This window comes from Rutidosis leptorrhynchoides, chromosome 3 (genome assembly GCF_046630445.1).
Source record: "Rutidosis leptorrhynchoides isolate AG116_Rl617_1_P2 chromosome 3, CSIRO_AGI_Rlap_v1, whole genome shotgun sequence".
Lineage (NCBI taxonomy): Eukaryota > Viridiplantae > Streptophyta > Magnoliopsida > Asterales > Asteraceae > Rutidosis > Rutidosis leptorrhynchoides.
This window is the reverse complement of record NC_092335.1, coordinates 58,897,749-58,910,043: the sequence shown is the minus strand read 5'-3', so window position 1 is coordinate 58,910,043 and position 12,295 is coordinate 58,897,749. Positions and strand designations below refer to the sequence as shown.

Here is a 12,295-nt window from a genome sequence, read left to right as displayed (position 1 = left end):
TAAATCACTTAAACATAAGTCGTCTATACATCTATCTATACATATATAAGTTAAGGGTGTGTTCGTTTCACTGAATGTCTTGTAAGAAATTTTCATTATGTACATAAATAAATTAAGGGTGCGTTTATTTTTCAGATTCAAATTTTTATCAATGTGTATAACTATCCAACTAAAATTATGATTTTTTTTGCTTCTATCTAGTTATTTAGTATCAGTATCGAAATGCATAGTTAGCCTCCAGTTTAATCATAATAATTACATAGAACCATGTGTTAACAGTACCAGATTATAACCAACAATACTTGGCCTACTTACACTGTACAAGCATTTAGCACCGGCCAACAAAAATGGAGAAAATTAATCATATCATATTAATACCAAAACCAGACTATAACTAAAATCATCCAACCTACTTGAACAGATTGTACAAACTACCGAACCTACACCATAAACATCCAAAATGAAAAAATTTAACCGTTGCATAAAAAACACATACTCCAAGTAATCAACCCAAAACAGCACTCGAACAGGTTATCACTGATCAGAGACCAAACACCAAACCTTGATGAGATCCTCAAACCACTTTTCACCTTTCATATGCCTTCAACTTTCATCATCAGATAGTAGATGCTCAACAACAATTTCTGCCATCTCAGACGCGCGTGGGGCGTCTGATAGATCTTTTAACATATCAACCTCTTCGTGCTTATTAACTATATGTTGAAAAGTTATCTTCACCTTCTTCAGCACAGGTGATATGGCCAATATAAGCTTCATAAACTTCAACTCTGGTATAATTCTGTATACATTAAACTCCAGTTCCTTCAAATGTTCCAACCTAATATCTGGATTCTCTTCCGGAATAAAAGAGTCTATCTCAGATATCTTCTCCTTAAAATTATGGTAACCCTACATGAAGCATCATCGGTTTTCCTTAAATTGGGATGAGAACCAAAGCAGCAAACTTGATACAAAGATAAGAGCTATGTTGTTTACCTGTAGCTTAAGCTTCTCTAAGTTTATTGAGCTTCTGATAAAATTGACAGCAAACAACCACCCATATTCGCCTATGAAACAACTTCCGTGTAAATGTGCGTATTTGAGGTGGACCATCGGGGTTGGATGCTTTGGTAAATCAAACTTGGACTACATAACAAAGTAAATGTTAATAGATCCAATGTTTATGTTTTGTGAGTTATTAAATCAATTATTATTATTATATAAAAAGTTGCTACATCTTTTACCTTAGAGAGCCAATAGGGCATAATGGGAATATTCAAATGTTCAATCACAGGTAAACACCCAGATAGCTTACACAAGAAAGAAAGTGTAAACGTAACATTCCAATGAAATTTAACCTGCAGCAATATACAAAATCAAAATAAGTAAAATAATGTTCAATATTCTAGTAGGAACTTCAAAGTTATTACTTACCAGACCGAAACTTCTGAGTAATGGACACTTGGATACGATACGTAGAACCATTGCTGCATTGGTCCCTACATCTTTCAGGAATAAGCTTGTAAGACAACTAAAACCACCGACTCTTGGTAGATGGTAAAGACTACACTGTTGGAGGTATAGATCAGTTAACAGACGAAATGTGAAGACAGATGAAGGTAACTTATACGGAGCGATTTCATCACCTAAGTCAACATTCATTTGAAGTGTCAATTTCTTGACAGTATTCTTCCATGACAAATAAGTTATTATTTTGTCAATTTCATCACATTTGTTATCTAAATTCATGGAAAGGGTGAACTCAGCTATTGCACCATGGTGCATTAACATAACTTGGTGTATAGCATTAATAATTTTAGACTTGCGGTGTAAATCTTCAAAATGTTTACACTTCCTGAGCAACTCCTTCCTTTCAGCGTTTTCCTTTTTCATCATCCTGATCATTTCTTTCCTTTCATCTTCTTCATCCTCTTCCATATCAGAATATTCTTCCTCTTTCCTTTTAGAATCTTCTTCCTCTTCAAATTCAGAATCTTCTTCCCTTTCAGAATATGAATCTTCCTCTTCTTCTTCATCTTCTTCTTCATCTTCATCTTCTTTGTGATCTTTATCGGTTGATACATCAAACATATCTTTCTCAATGAACACAAGTTTGGGGATTTTGTTCCAACTGTATCTCCATTTCTTTGAGAGGATACTCGTCCTAACTGCATCTTTTATTGGAATAAGACTTAGGATGGTCTCAATTAGATGATTCGGAAGGCTGCTAATTCTATCCGTGATCAAACATTTAGGTTCCATCTCAGGGTGTTGTTGTAGGACCGCTACTTGATAATTCTCCAAATATTAGTTACTGTAAATATCTAAAAGGCAATATAAGTTCCATATATTGAACATAAACAACATAAACCATATAAAAGTATTTGAGAAACATTGGTTCATACATAATGTGAGTTTCAATACAGTACAGCTCAATATGTGATAAGGTCCAGAACAAAAATAAACCACGAATATAAGTGTAACAAGTTAAGATTAGTAAAATCGATGAGAAGAGGAAAACACCTGAGGTTGAAGACGACTAAACCCTAATTTTTACGGTTGAGTAGAATACACAGTATCAGTTTAATCAGTAATTGCAAAAAAACAGTCTAGCTACTTTACTAATCAAGTAATTTTACAAGTTTAGTCCCTATACTTTTCAATATATTGCTGCTTTGCCCATTATATGGACATACAATTGCTATATGTCTATATACATGCATTTTTTGAAAATTAGTGAATAAAGAACATGTGGAAAAATATCTGAGTTCTGAAGGTGCAATGGCCAAAGCGATAGTATGATCGAACTTGATCTAGTTGTAATAGAACATTGTTACGTAATTGAACACTACTATCCATACACATTTGTTCCTTGTTTAGCCAAAACTCATTTAATCCAAAATGTAATAGAACACCATTATGCTTACAGATCTTTCTTTTATATGAACTTGTATGTGTGTGAGCCAAATATCCATCTCATAAACGGACAATACGCTTCACACAAGATGTTTATCGGTATTTTGTATTGATAATGAGCATCTCTGAAATGTATGCGGCTTCAACGTAAACAAAAGGTTTTACCTAGTGAAATGCAATTTGTAATATCCAAGTGTTCTTACGGCATTTGTGTTGTTAATTTCAGTTTTTCAGAGGTTTGCAAGATTTAAAGGGGTTTCACACGTTGAATGTTCAACACAAAGTAGTCTAAATTCAAGTTAAAAAATCTCCACCTGGAAATGCATTAATTTAAACAGATCTCAAATTAAAAACAAAAAAAATAACACCATGACTTCAGCATGTTCTAAATTCCTGGCTCCACCAATTAATACACTTTTTACATATCAAAATCCGCAAGCGCCAGGTCACACGAATGACCAATTAACAAAAGAGAAAGCAAGACAATGAACCGTCGTTTCATCAGCAGCAAGAACCTTCCAAGCTATTGCTTGCTCGTACGTAATGTTACGCCCCATTGTTGACATACAAATCCCACCCGGCAAATATGCAAAACCCTGAAACATGTCGGATCATGACTTTTATGTTTTCAGAGAGCGATATTTTGAATAATATGTGAAAACATACATACCTGTTGCATTATCTTGGCAAATTCGGGAAATAGTGCTTTTCGACCTGCATCATCAAACAGTTTGTCTAATGTGATGTCTTGTAACGCCATCAAAGTCGTTTCCAACATGTCGAGCCCTGCCTGGTTGGCGAATATAAAAACCGGAAGCGACTACAAATTTAAACAAACAGAAACAGCTTAGTTTAGTTAGTTATCGCGTTCCAAAACATGATCAAGAATGAGTAAATTACTTAGTTGGTCCTTATGATTGTATCGAAATTACTGATTCAATCCTTTAAAATTTTAAAGTATGTCGATAGTCTTTCAATTAGAAACTTGTTACCGATATACTCCTTTATTCTAATGAATGTTAATAATCTAAATGTTTGTAACTTAAATTGAAGGACTATCGAGGCAACAAGTTTTTAGATAAAGGACTATCTAAGCAATAAGTTTCTAAATAAAGGATCATTAACATAACTAAAAAATTTAAAGGACCAAATCAGTAGTTTTGATACAACTATAATGACCAACAAAGTAAATTACTCATCAAGAATTTTCAAGAAACTATTTTTACTTATTTGTACCTTTAGAGAACAGCACAAAATGGCATCTTGGTGCTGCCAGAGATCTTTTAACAGCGAATCGCCAACAACCGAACCAGACGTTAACAAATCCGACCCTAAATGGTAACTAACACAACAAAACAAACCCATTAGAAAGGTGATTAATTTGTTTAATTTTATTTAATTAATTTTTATTTTTATTTTGGTGGAACAAACTTACGTGTAGCTATGACAAATCCATTGAGCGAGAGTAAGCGCTTCGGGTGAGGTGGGAGACAATTTAGGGGACACCGATGGACTCAAACCCGAAGGGGATATAGCCATTGCAACCCTTTGAACCGAGTTAATTACGCTGCGAACGTATTGTCGAGCCATAGTCGCTACACTTTCGGCTAGATTGTTCTCAAAAGGAAACTGAAATGCAATGGTTAGAACCGATCGCGTGCTTTGACAAGTCAACGTGTCTGACGACCCGTGGCTCGTAGATTGGCCCACCTCTAGGCTTGAAGTCAAGTCAAGGGTCCGGCGTGCATCCTTTTGGTCACCCTGGTCAGATAGAGGTCGTTGTGGTCAACAAAAGTCAAGAAAAGTAAAGAAAGCTATAACGATCAAGGACGAACGTGGACTCAACTGATTTAGGATCCAAAGGAATGATACGAAAACCCGATGGTATAAGAGGAGCGTCGTCGGGAAACATTTCGTCTATTGGGGCGAATACAAGTTCCGAACAAGCTCCTCCCGTAGTGCCATCGATTCCGCTGCATAACTACCAAAAACAATGATAACATTAAAAACTGAGGTGTCATTTGTTTTTCATTGTGTTATGTCTGCGCACCCTTATTACCGAGCACCCTTATTACCGCAAACTGATTGTTTTTATGAAGACGTAAGATAAAATATTATCTTCTTTTGTCTGCAGACTTGCAGAGCTAGAAATATGCTTCTAAACAAAAACAAAAAAAAAACAAAACATAAAGTCTTTGATCTTTAGCCAATCTTCAGACCACATCTTCTCTACATCTTCTCTACATATGTGGTTTTAAGATAAAAACATCTTAAAAAACAAACGGCGCATAACTAAACACAAATGTTAACACCAGCTATTTAAAATATAACAAAGCAAAAAAAAAAAAAAAAAGAACCTGTAAGAGATGAATATCCCGGGACACAAAAGGGTCGTCTTGACCAAGTGCATGGCCTTCGAGTCTAATTACTTCGAGCATCTGTAGAGTTTCACCGATTCAAACAAAACGTTATTTAGGATTATATTCAATAAAAATGAAACTAAACGGGACAACATGAGACGAAAAAATGTTACCTCTTCTTGTTCGATTGTCTGGCCAAGTGGCATGATAATCTGGCTACCCGTAAACCGTGTGGGACGCATTCCAGGATAGCCATACGGGCTGGCTTTAACTGAAGCGGCTGCGTAAGCATCTACATTAAAATCCGCCCATTCTGACCGATGCTCCCGTAAAAACCGTACCAATGCTGCTGCAGGTACATTCTGTAACCCAAAAGAAAAAAAAAATAATAAATAAAGAAAGAAAGAACAAGACGTTATCCGAAAAACGTTTATTAACTAGAAGTCAACACGACACTCACTTGAAAGAGCATCGAGGCCTTTGCACAAAGTACTCCACCAATAAACGAGAGTGAATTAGAAGAATTAGTCGAGGTGGTAATATTCTTGGTCGAATTGACTGCAACTATTACGTCGTCGGCCCCATCACAGTTCATCAATGACCACCCGTCATCATTGAAACCATTGATAGCATCGTTGAAACCTCTGAATAACATAATCATAATAATAAATAATTCATTAACTTATAAAAATTGAGTCTTTTTACCACTATGGAAAAATTATATACCTGCTCAATCTTTGACTTAAGGTACGCAAAACGGCTGGTTGTCTTCCGAGTCCATAAACAACTTCCCCGCTCGATTCTTGAGCTATTTGTCTAATATAACGTAACGCCTACATTGGGACCCACAAAGAATTATGAAGGTGATCAAGTGATATTAAACGCTAAACATGATTAATCACGTAACGAGTTGTAATATAATAAACAATACTCACTGCGATGGTTATCTTTTGTGCTACGACTTTAGAAGATTCATAAAGCGGGCGCAAAACTTCGGGCACGCTCCACGCCTACAAAATGAAAAGGAGGTTTATAAGTAGGTTTTTTTAAAACTCGAGCAATAAAAAAAAATAGTCAACTTTTACCTCAAGATTAAGGTGGTCAACGATGTGGATTATTGACCCGCCACCATCACAGGGCCGAATAAGGTAACCACTCGGAAGCATTTCGCCTCTTACAAATTGGGCCGTAGCTGCGGCATTCGGGCCACCACCAGAACCAGAAAGGGATCTCTCGCATACCTTAAAAAACATAGGACATGAGATCAAATTCCAAAAGGACGTAAAGTACAACGATGTATCATATATGGTTAAAAAAAAAAAAAAAAAAACAAAAACAAAAACTTACCACAACACTACCGTTATCTAAACTTGTTGTATATCTAAGAGTCCAAAAATCCCGTGCGGGTGCCAGTGTCGTTGGAGCATAGACCTAATTCAAAATTTTGCACGTCAATTCATTCGATTATAACAAATAATTAAGATTAATATTATGAGTTGGTAATTTCAGCCTACCTACTTGTGAACAAATCAAATTAGGCAGGGTTGTAGAACTCGATAAAACTCAGCGAGTACTCGGCGAGTTTACTCGGTCAACCACAGTCAAACTCGGGATCACTCGGTCAAACTCAGTAAAAAATAGGTCAAAATCGGCCAAAACTCGGGATTACTCGGTCAGAATATAACTCGGTCAAAATAAGTCAAAGTCAAACTTGGTCAACACCCAAGCATTCCCCAAGTACTCCCTGAGTTACCGAGTAGTCCCCAAAAAGTGCCGACCACTCTCCGAGTCACGAGTTCTCCAACCTTGAAATTAGGTTATCTTTAATCTCAAACGGGTCAAATACTAAGATAAAAAAGTCAACGGAAAATTTGGTCAATGTGCTAAATTGTTGATCTCATCTCAGTTTACACAATATACAAGTTAAAATAAATCAAATTCACCTGCGTATAAACAAGTTCTATAGTCCCACCGTTTCCGGCAGGTAACATTGTGATAACTTCAAGATTCCGACAGTCTCGATACCAAGACGTACGATCTTTAAGGATCTCCACAATCTGAAAAACCAAATTAATAATTAATAATTAATAATACAAAATGAAATGAAACTTCAAAGTAACTTTTAATAATAGCAAATGAAATACAACAACGGTTTTACTTACCTTTGTGGGCTCTAAACTTACAAGACCGCAGGCTCTAGCTGCCACTCCACTACAACTCTGCGAAATGGCAAAGATCCCAACCGAATCCGGACCAGGCTGCAACATAAATAAATTAAAAAATAAATAACTCATACATTAATCAATTCAATTATCTTTAAAAAAGATATAAACTTTTTTGAAAAGAAAAAAACGCAAACCTTCATCCCAGGCATCTGGACCCAATCAACAGCAGTTCCTGTAGCCTTAGAAAGGAACTCTGCCAACGTTTCCTCTGCAATCGAGAGGAGTCTGAAACACGTACAAAAGATATAATAACATTAAAATTAAAAAAGATTAATTAAATTAAACACCAAATAATAAAATTGTAGTAATAAATAGTAAAATTTCAACATCGTAATTACCCAGCCGGGCTATTAGCATCTCTAAGAGAATGCTGGGGAGTGGTAACCACAGATTCACAACTCGCGTCTGTCACAGCTGAAGGCTGCATAGAATAGAATTACATAATATGAGTAATGATTTATGATAATAAAATATGATAAAATAAATAAAATGTTAAAGAAATTAGATATAAACAGCTTACAATGTGCATCTGTTGGCGCATATAACCGTTCTCGTAAACAAGCTGAGACACTTGTTTCTGCAGACGATCATTCTCCTCCATTAACAACTTGTTCATGGCTGATAACTTTCGGTTCACGGTTTGGAGCCGGGAAGCTTCTTTTCGTTGCTTCTCCCGACATCTGTATCCGAAATATTAACATTAAATTAAATCAAATATTTAAAACAAAAGGTGTTCCTTTTGGATTCATACTTGACCCTAATCAGGGCCAAATAAATCAAATAACCCCTATGAACTCTTTTAATTCTAATTTCTAATGATATTCCACAAAAAAAAAAAGTAAAAACAAATCTTTTTTTCCCTTGTAAAATTATTTTACATTTACCCAATGAGAAAGTACTATCATAATGTTACTTCAATAAACAAGGTCAGAATATCAAAATCTATAGATTAGACATGTATCACTTGTAGAAAATAAGTGGTATATTTAAGGAAAGCTACATCCATTTATATTTAACAACCTAGAAGAGTCAAAAACTAGTATAAACCCCAATTTAGGAACCAAAAAAAAAAAAATTACTAATTTACCCTAAATATCAACATACAACCAAAATCAAGAATCAACTGCATGGTACTGAACTACTGATTCAAGCAAAAAAAAAATTGCATTTAATAACAAGATTTTAAACATATCAAAACAAATTTACTTGTAGCACAGATACAACTTACCCAATTGCATATTAAAAGTAAAAAATTAAAGTAAAAAAGATTTATGTATACCTGCGATTTTGAAACCAAACTTTGATTTGTTTGGGTTCAATGTTGGACAAAATAGGGCACTCTCTGATCAATTGTTGTCTTCTTAAAGAAGTAGGTTTAGGGCATTCTGAATAAACCCTTTCCAAAGCTTCAACTTGTTCAGCAGTATACCTTACATATTTCCCATTATCCAACTGATGTTTCATCCCACTGCTACCACTACTTGTACTTTGTTGATGCTGATGTTGAGCCACCATTGCCATTTTCCAATAATTTCCTATAAACCCAACTGTAAAAACCTAAACTTTATTTAAAAATGAAAATTCTTGTGCTCCTTTAGTTATATATATATGAGCTAACAAAAAATTAAAGATATTACAAGAAAAAAAGAGAAAGCTTTGCTTTTTTGAGGAATTTAAGGTGAAACATCCAAATTTTAGAAAAAAGAGACTATGGTGACTCAATATACAGACAAAAATATTTAGTTTTATTGAGGTTTTTTTTTTTTTTTTTTTGCAAAATTTAAGAGTCTTTATTATAATTATAAATAAAGAGTTGCTTACCTCACTTGGCTGTTAAACAGTCTGTGAAATCGGTGTCTTTTCCATAAATAAACAGAAAGAAAAAATAATAATGAGAAAACTAAGCTGGAATTTTACAAGAAATTGAAAAATCTTGAAAATTTAAGTAAAATTAAAGGTGGGCTAAGGCTCTGTTTTTTTGGTTTGTTGTAGTGAAGAAGAAGAAGCAGATATCCAATTAAAGGGTGAAAAGAAATCCGGATACATTTTTATTTTTATTTTTATTTTTTAATTTGAGTGTGTTTTGATTTTTTTGATTCATGCGAAGAAGAAGAGGTTTTTGAAGAGAAAAAAAGAAAAGAAAGAGAGTTTGAGTTGATTCATTGATGAAGCTCGAAAATCGAAAAAGACAGATGTGAAATGAGAGGGTTTATATGGTTATGGTTCTGGGTCTACTGCGTGCTACTGCTGCCTCAAATGGTTTTTTATTAATACAATATTCATCTCACGCACCACTTTTTTTTCATCCACTTTTATCATATAAATTACAATTATATTTTTAAATTAATCTAGGAAATTAAACTTATATTATTATTTTAAGTATAATTAAGGGTATGATAGTAAACTAAAGGTATGAATCAAAAGGTGGTGTGTGAAAATCATCTCCCATAATTTATATTCATATGCATTAATATAATATAAATACTTGTTAACACCCGCAAATTTACTGAATTTTTTTAAAAATATTGTTTTTTTTTGGCGAGAAAATACAAATTTATAAAAAAAAAAAAGACACTTTTCATCGAAAATAATGAAAATGTCAAGATTACAAGAATACATGAAAGATCTAAGCAACTTGAAAGCTTCCTCGCTTGCTTGCCTACACTAAAACTTCTAGACCAAATTGAAAGAAATGAACAAAGCAACTAGATTGTATGATAGCTTTCTAGTCTACACAAATGGTTCTAAACTAAATTGATAGATCAGGTGCATATCATCAAACCACAAGAGGACGCTCATCTACAAACATCGTGAAAACTTGAAGATAAAAAAATATTGTTATTGTAAAGTAGAAACAGATTTTTTTATGAGCACATTTATTACTTGAGATCACTCATATTGGCTAACATAACAAATCTACAATTTATGAATCTTCATGACATTATCGTGGTGTGTTGAATAAAAGGCATTCAAGGATACAAAGTGATCAATATCTTTTGGCGAAAAACATAAAAACATTAAAATGGAGAGTTTTATTCGAAGATGTTAAAAACTCAATTGCAACAACAGATAGTGTCTATGGACTTTCATTATGGACATAAAGGCTCAAACAAATTACCACCATTAGGCCTTACAAAAATGTCTGAATGACAACAAAAGGTAAACCAAGAAAGACAATTATACACGGACTTAGTTGTTGAATTTTCCGAACAGTCTACAATTATATTGGAACTAAAAAGATCTTGCCTCCCCCTAGTTGATCTGGCCACCAAGGTACGAAGTAATATGTGAAAAACTATATTAATCAGAATATCTATAAGGTTAGCGACCGAATTTCAAATATAATTGTTCTATATAAATTGCCGATCCTTCCGAATAATTAACATTGTCCGAAAGTTATTTTTCGTTTACCGGCTTTTATTTCAGAAAAAACCTTTTAGAAAAACCATAAAAAATGGAAAATCGCGCTACTCTCGTCTCAACGCAATTACCATGTTTAGAAGGGAGATGAGGACCAATCATTTTTACAACGGAAGAAGCCCCGATCATAAATTAACAAATAATCTGAATGATCAGTTAATTCTGTCAATTTATAGGCCTTCCAATTGAATATCCAAAATCTCATATAAACAAATTCATCAGTCTGGTCAACTCTTATAAGCAAGATAAATCCGAGTGAAATATTTTAAAACTTCATCTTTTTCGATATTCTTTGTCTACGCATGCTTTAACATGGTTTGATGGACTTGAGTCAAACTCAATCCATTCATGGGAAGACTTAGCATTAAGGTTCTTAGCCAAATTCTATCCACTCTCCCTGCAAACCACTCTAAAGAATGAGATCGTTAACTTCCATCAAAAGGATGACGAATCACTGTGCTTAGCATGGGATAGATTCAAGATGATGCTTAATAGATGTCAGAATCATTCGATGAGCCAAACATATTTAACCTACACATTTTACAACAGTTTATCTAAAAACGATAAATCCATTCTTGATATGGCCTCGCAAGAGAATTTCATGATGCATACAGTAACTGAAGCATGGGATCTCCTATAAACAACTGCGACACAATAGGAAGACTTGAGTAATGAAGCTGCTAAGGAGGACAACACTCAAACCATAAAGGTATTGGAATCCAGGTTAGAAGATCTCAACCTAGCACTTCAAAACCTATCAATCCCTACACCATGTCAAGAAGCTACTAGAACCAATCGGAGGTATCCTTACCCTATATGGGCCTATAAACAGCATAACAGATCAGACTGCAATATTATATTTCCACTGCACAAGCCCCCATACTCTAAAAAGATTTTAGCCGATTTTATGACCAAGCAATATGTTACAAATCGTCAAGTCATAGAATGCCAAAATAAGTTTGATTTTTTGATAAAAAAATTTTGAAGAACTAATAACCAATTTCCAGCTTACTCTTAAAAAGTTAACGGCTAAAATTTAAATAGATTGTGAAGAGTTTGATACTCTAGTCATAACTAGAGGAAAAAAAGAAACAACCGTTAATATTCTCGCAAATAAAGAGGACACTTCCACACCAAACCTTTCCAATACGGAACCTGTGTCAATTGACAACGATGTCAATCCACCAGACCCGTACTTTCCAAAACTCCGGAGATTATCCTACGAGCACACATACCCTTTCCGGATAGACTTAGGAAGGAAAGGCAGAAAGCCCAATTTGCGAAGTATTGAGATATCATCAAGAACTTACATATGAATGTACGACTAGTCGATGCTCTGGTCGAAATGCAAAAATGCGTTAAAAATTTTCAAAG

At 34.4% G+C, this 12,295-nt stretch overlaps 2 protein-coding genes across 4 annotated transcripts; both read right to left on the bottom strand.

Annotated features, from left to right (window-relative positions):
- Window positions 1-243: 243 nt before the first annotated feature.
- On the bottom strand, window positions 244-1,968 carry LOC139896175 (F-box/FBD/LRR-repeat protein At1g13570-like). Its single transcript, XM_071878770.1, has 4 exons — window positions 1,435-1,968; window positions 1,245-1,358; window positions 997-1,146; window positions 244-909 (listed from the first exon to the last, which is right to left on the bottom strand). Exons 1-4 carry the CDS (start codon window positions 1,936-1,938, stop codon window positions 604-606), a joined length of 1,074 nt encoding a protein of 357 aa, XP_071734871.1. The 5' UTR covers window positions 1,939-1,968; the 3' UTR covers window positions 244-603.
- Window positions 1,969-3,223: 1,255 nt separating this feature from the next.
- LOC139896174 (homeobox-leucine zipper protein REVOLUTA-like) lies at window positions 3,224-9,557 on the bottom strand. 3 transcript variants are annotated; one of them, XM_071878768.1, is made up of 19 exons: window positions 9,323-9,557; window positions 8,781-9,058; window positions 8,022-8,181; window positions 7,840-7,922; window positions 7,636-7,726; window positions 7,439-7,534; window positions 7,220-7,333; window positions 6,624-6,707; window positions 6,362-6,517; window positions 6,212-6,286; window positions 6,003-6,109; window positions 5,737-5,920; window positions 5,450-5,638; window positions 5,274-5,354; window positions 4,763-4,897; window positions 4,352-4,677; window positions 4,153-4,258; window positions 3,587-3,736; window positions 3,224-3,512 (listed from the first exon to the last, which is right to left on the bottom strand). In XM_071878768.1, the coding sequence occupies exons 2-19, from the start codon at window positions 9,020-9,022 to the stop codon at window positions 3,363-3,365; spliced, it is 2,529 nt and encodes an 842-aa protein (XP_071734869.1). In that variant the 5' UTR covers window positions 9,023-9,058; window positions 9,323-9,557; the 3' UTR covers window positions 3,224-3,362. The 3 variants fall into 3 exon arrangements, with proteins under 3 accessions (XP_071734869.1, XP_071734868.1, XP_071734870.1); XM_071878767.1 differs by having other exon boundaries at window positions 8,781-9,048; XM_071878769.1 differs by having other exon boundaries at window positions 8,781-9,036.
- Between the last annotated feature and the right edge of the window lie 2,738 nt (window positions 9,558-12,295).

Excerpts from the sequence above, each read along its gene's own strand:
- LOC139896175 (XM_071878770.1), bottom strand. The coding sequence starts at position 1,938 with ATGGAAGAGGATGAAGAAGATGAAAGGAAAGAAATGATCAGGATGATG. Across the intron at positions 1,147-1,244 it reads TGCCCTATTGGCTCTCTAAG|TCCAAGTTTGATTTACCAAA; the intron begins GTAAAAGATGTA and ends TTTGTTATGTAG. Across the intron at positions 910-996 it reads TAGAGAAGCTTAAGCTACAG|GGTTACCATAATTTTAAGGA; the intron begins GTAAACAACATA and ends TGCTTCATGTAG.
- LOC139896174 (XM_071878768.1), bottom strand. The coding sequence starts at position 9,022 with ATGGCAATGGTGGCTCAACATCAGCATCAACAAAGTACAAGTAGTGGT. Across the intron at positions 6,518-6,623 it reads TAGATAACGGTAGTGTTGTG|GTATGCGAGAGATCCCTTTC; the intron begins GTAAGTTTTTGT and ends ATGTTTTTTAAG. Across the intron at positions 3,513-3,586 it reads TTGCCAAGATAATGCAACAG|GGTTTTGCATATTTGCCGGG; the intron begins GTATGTATGTTT and ends GACATGTTTCAG.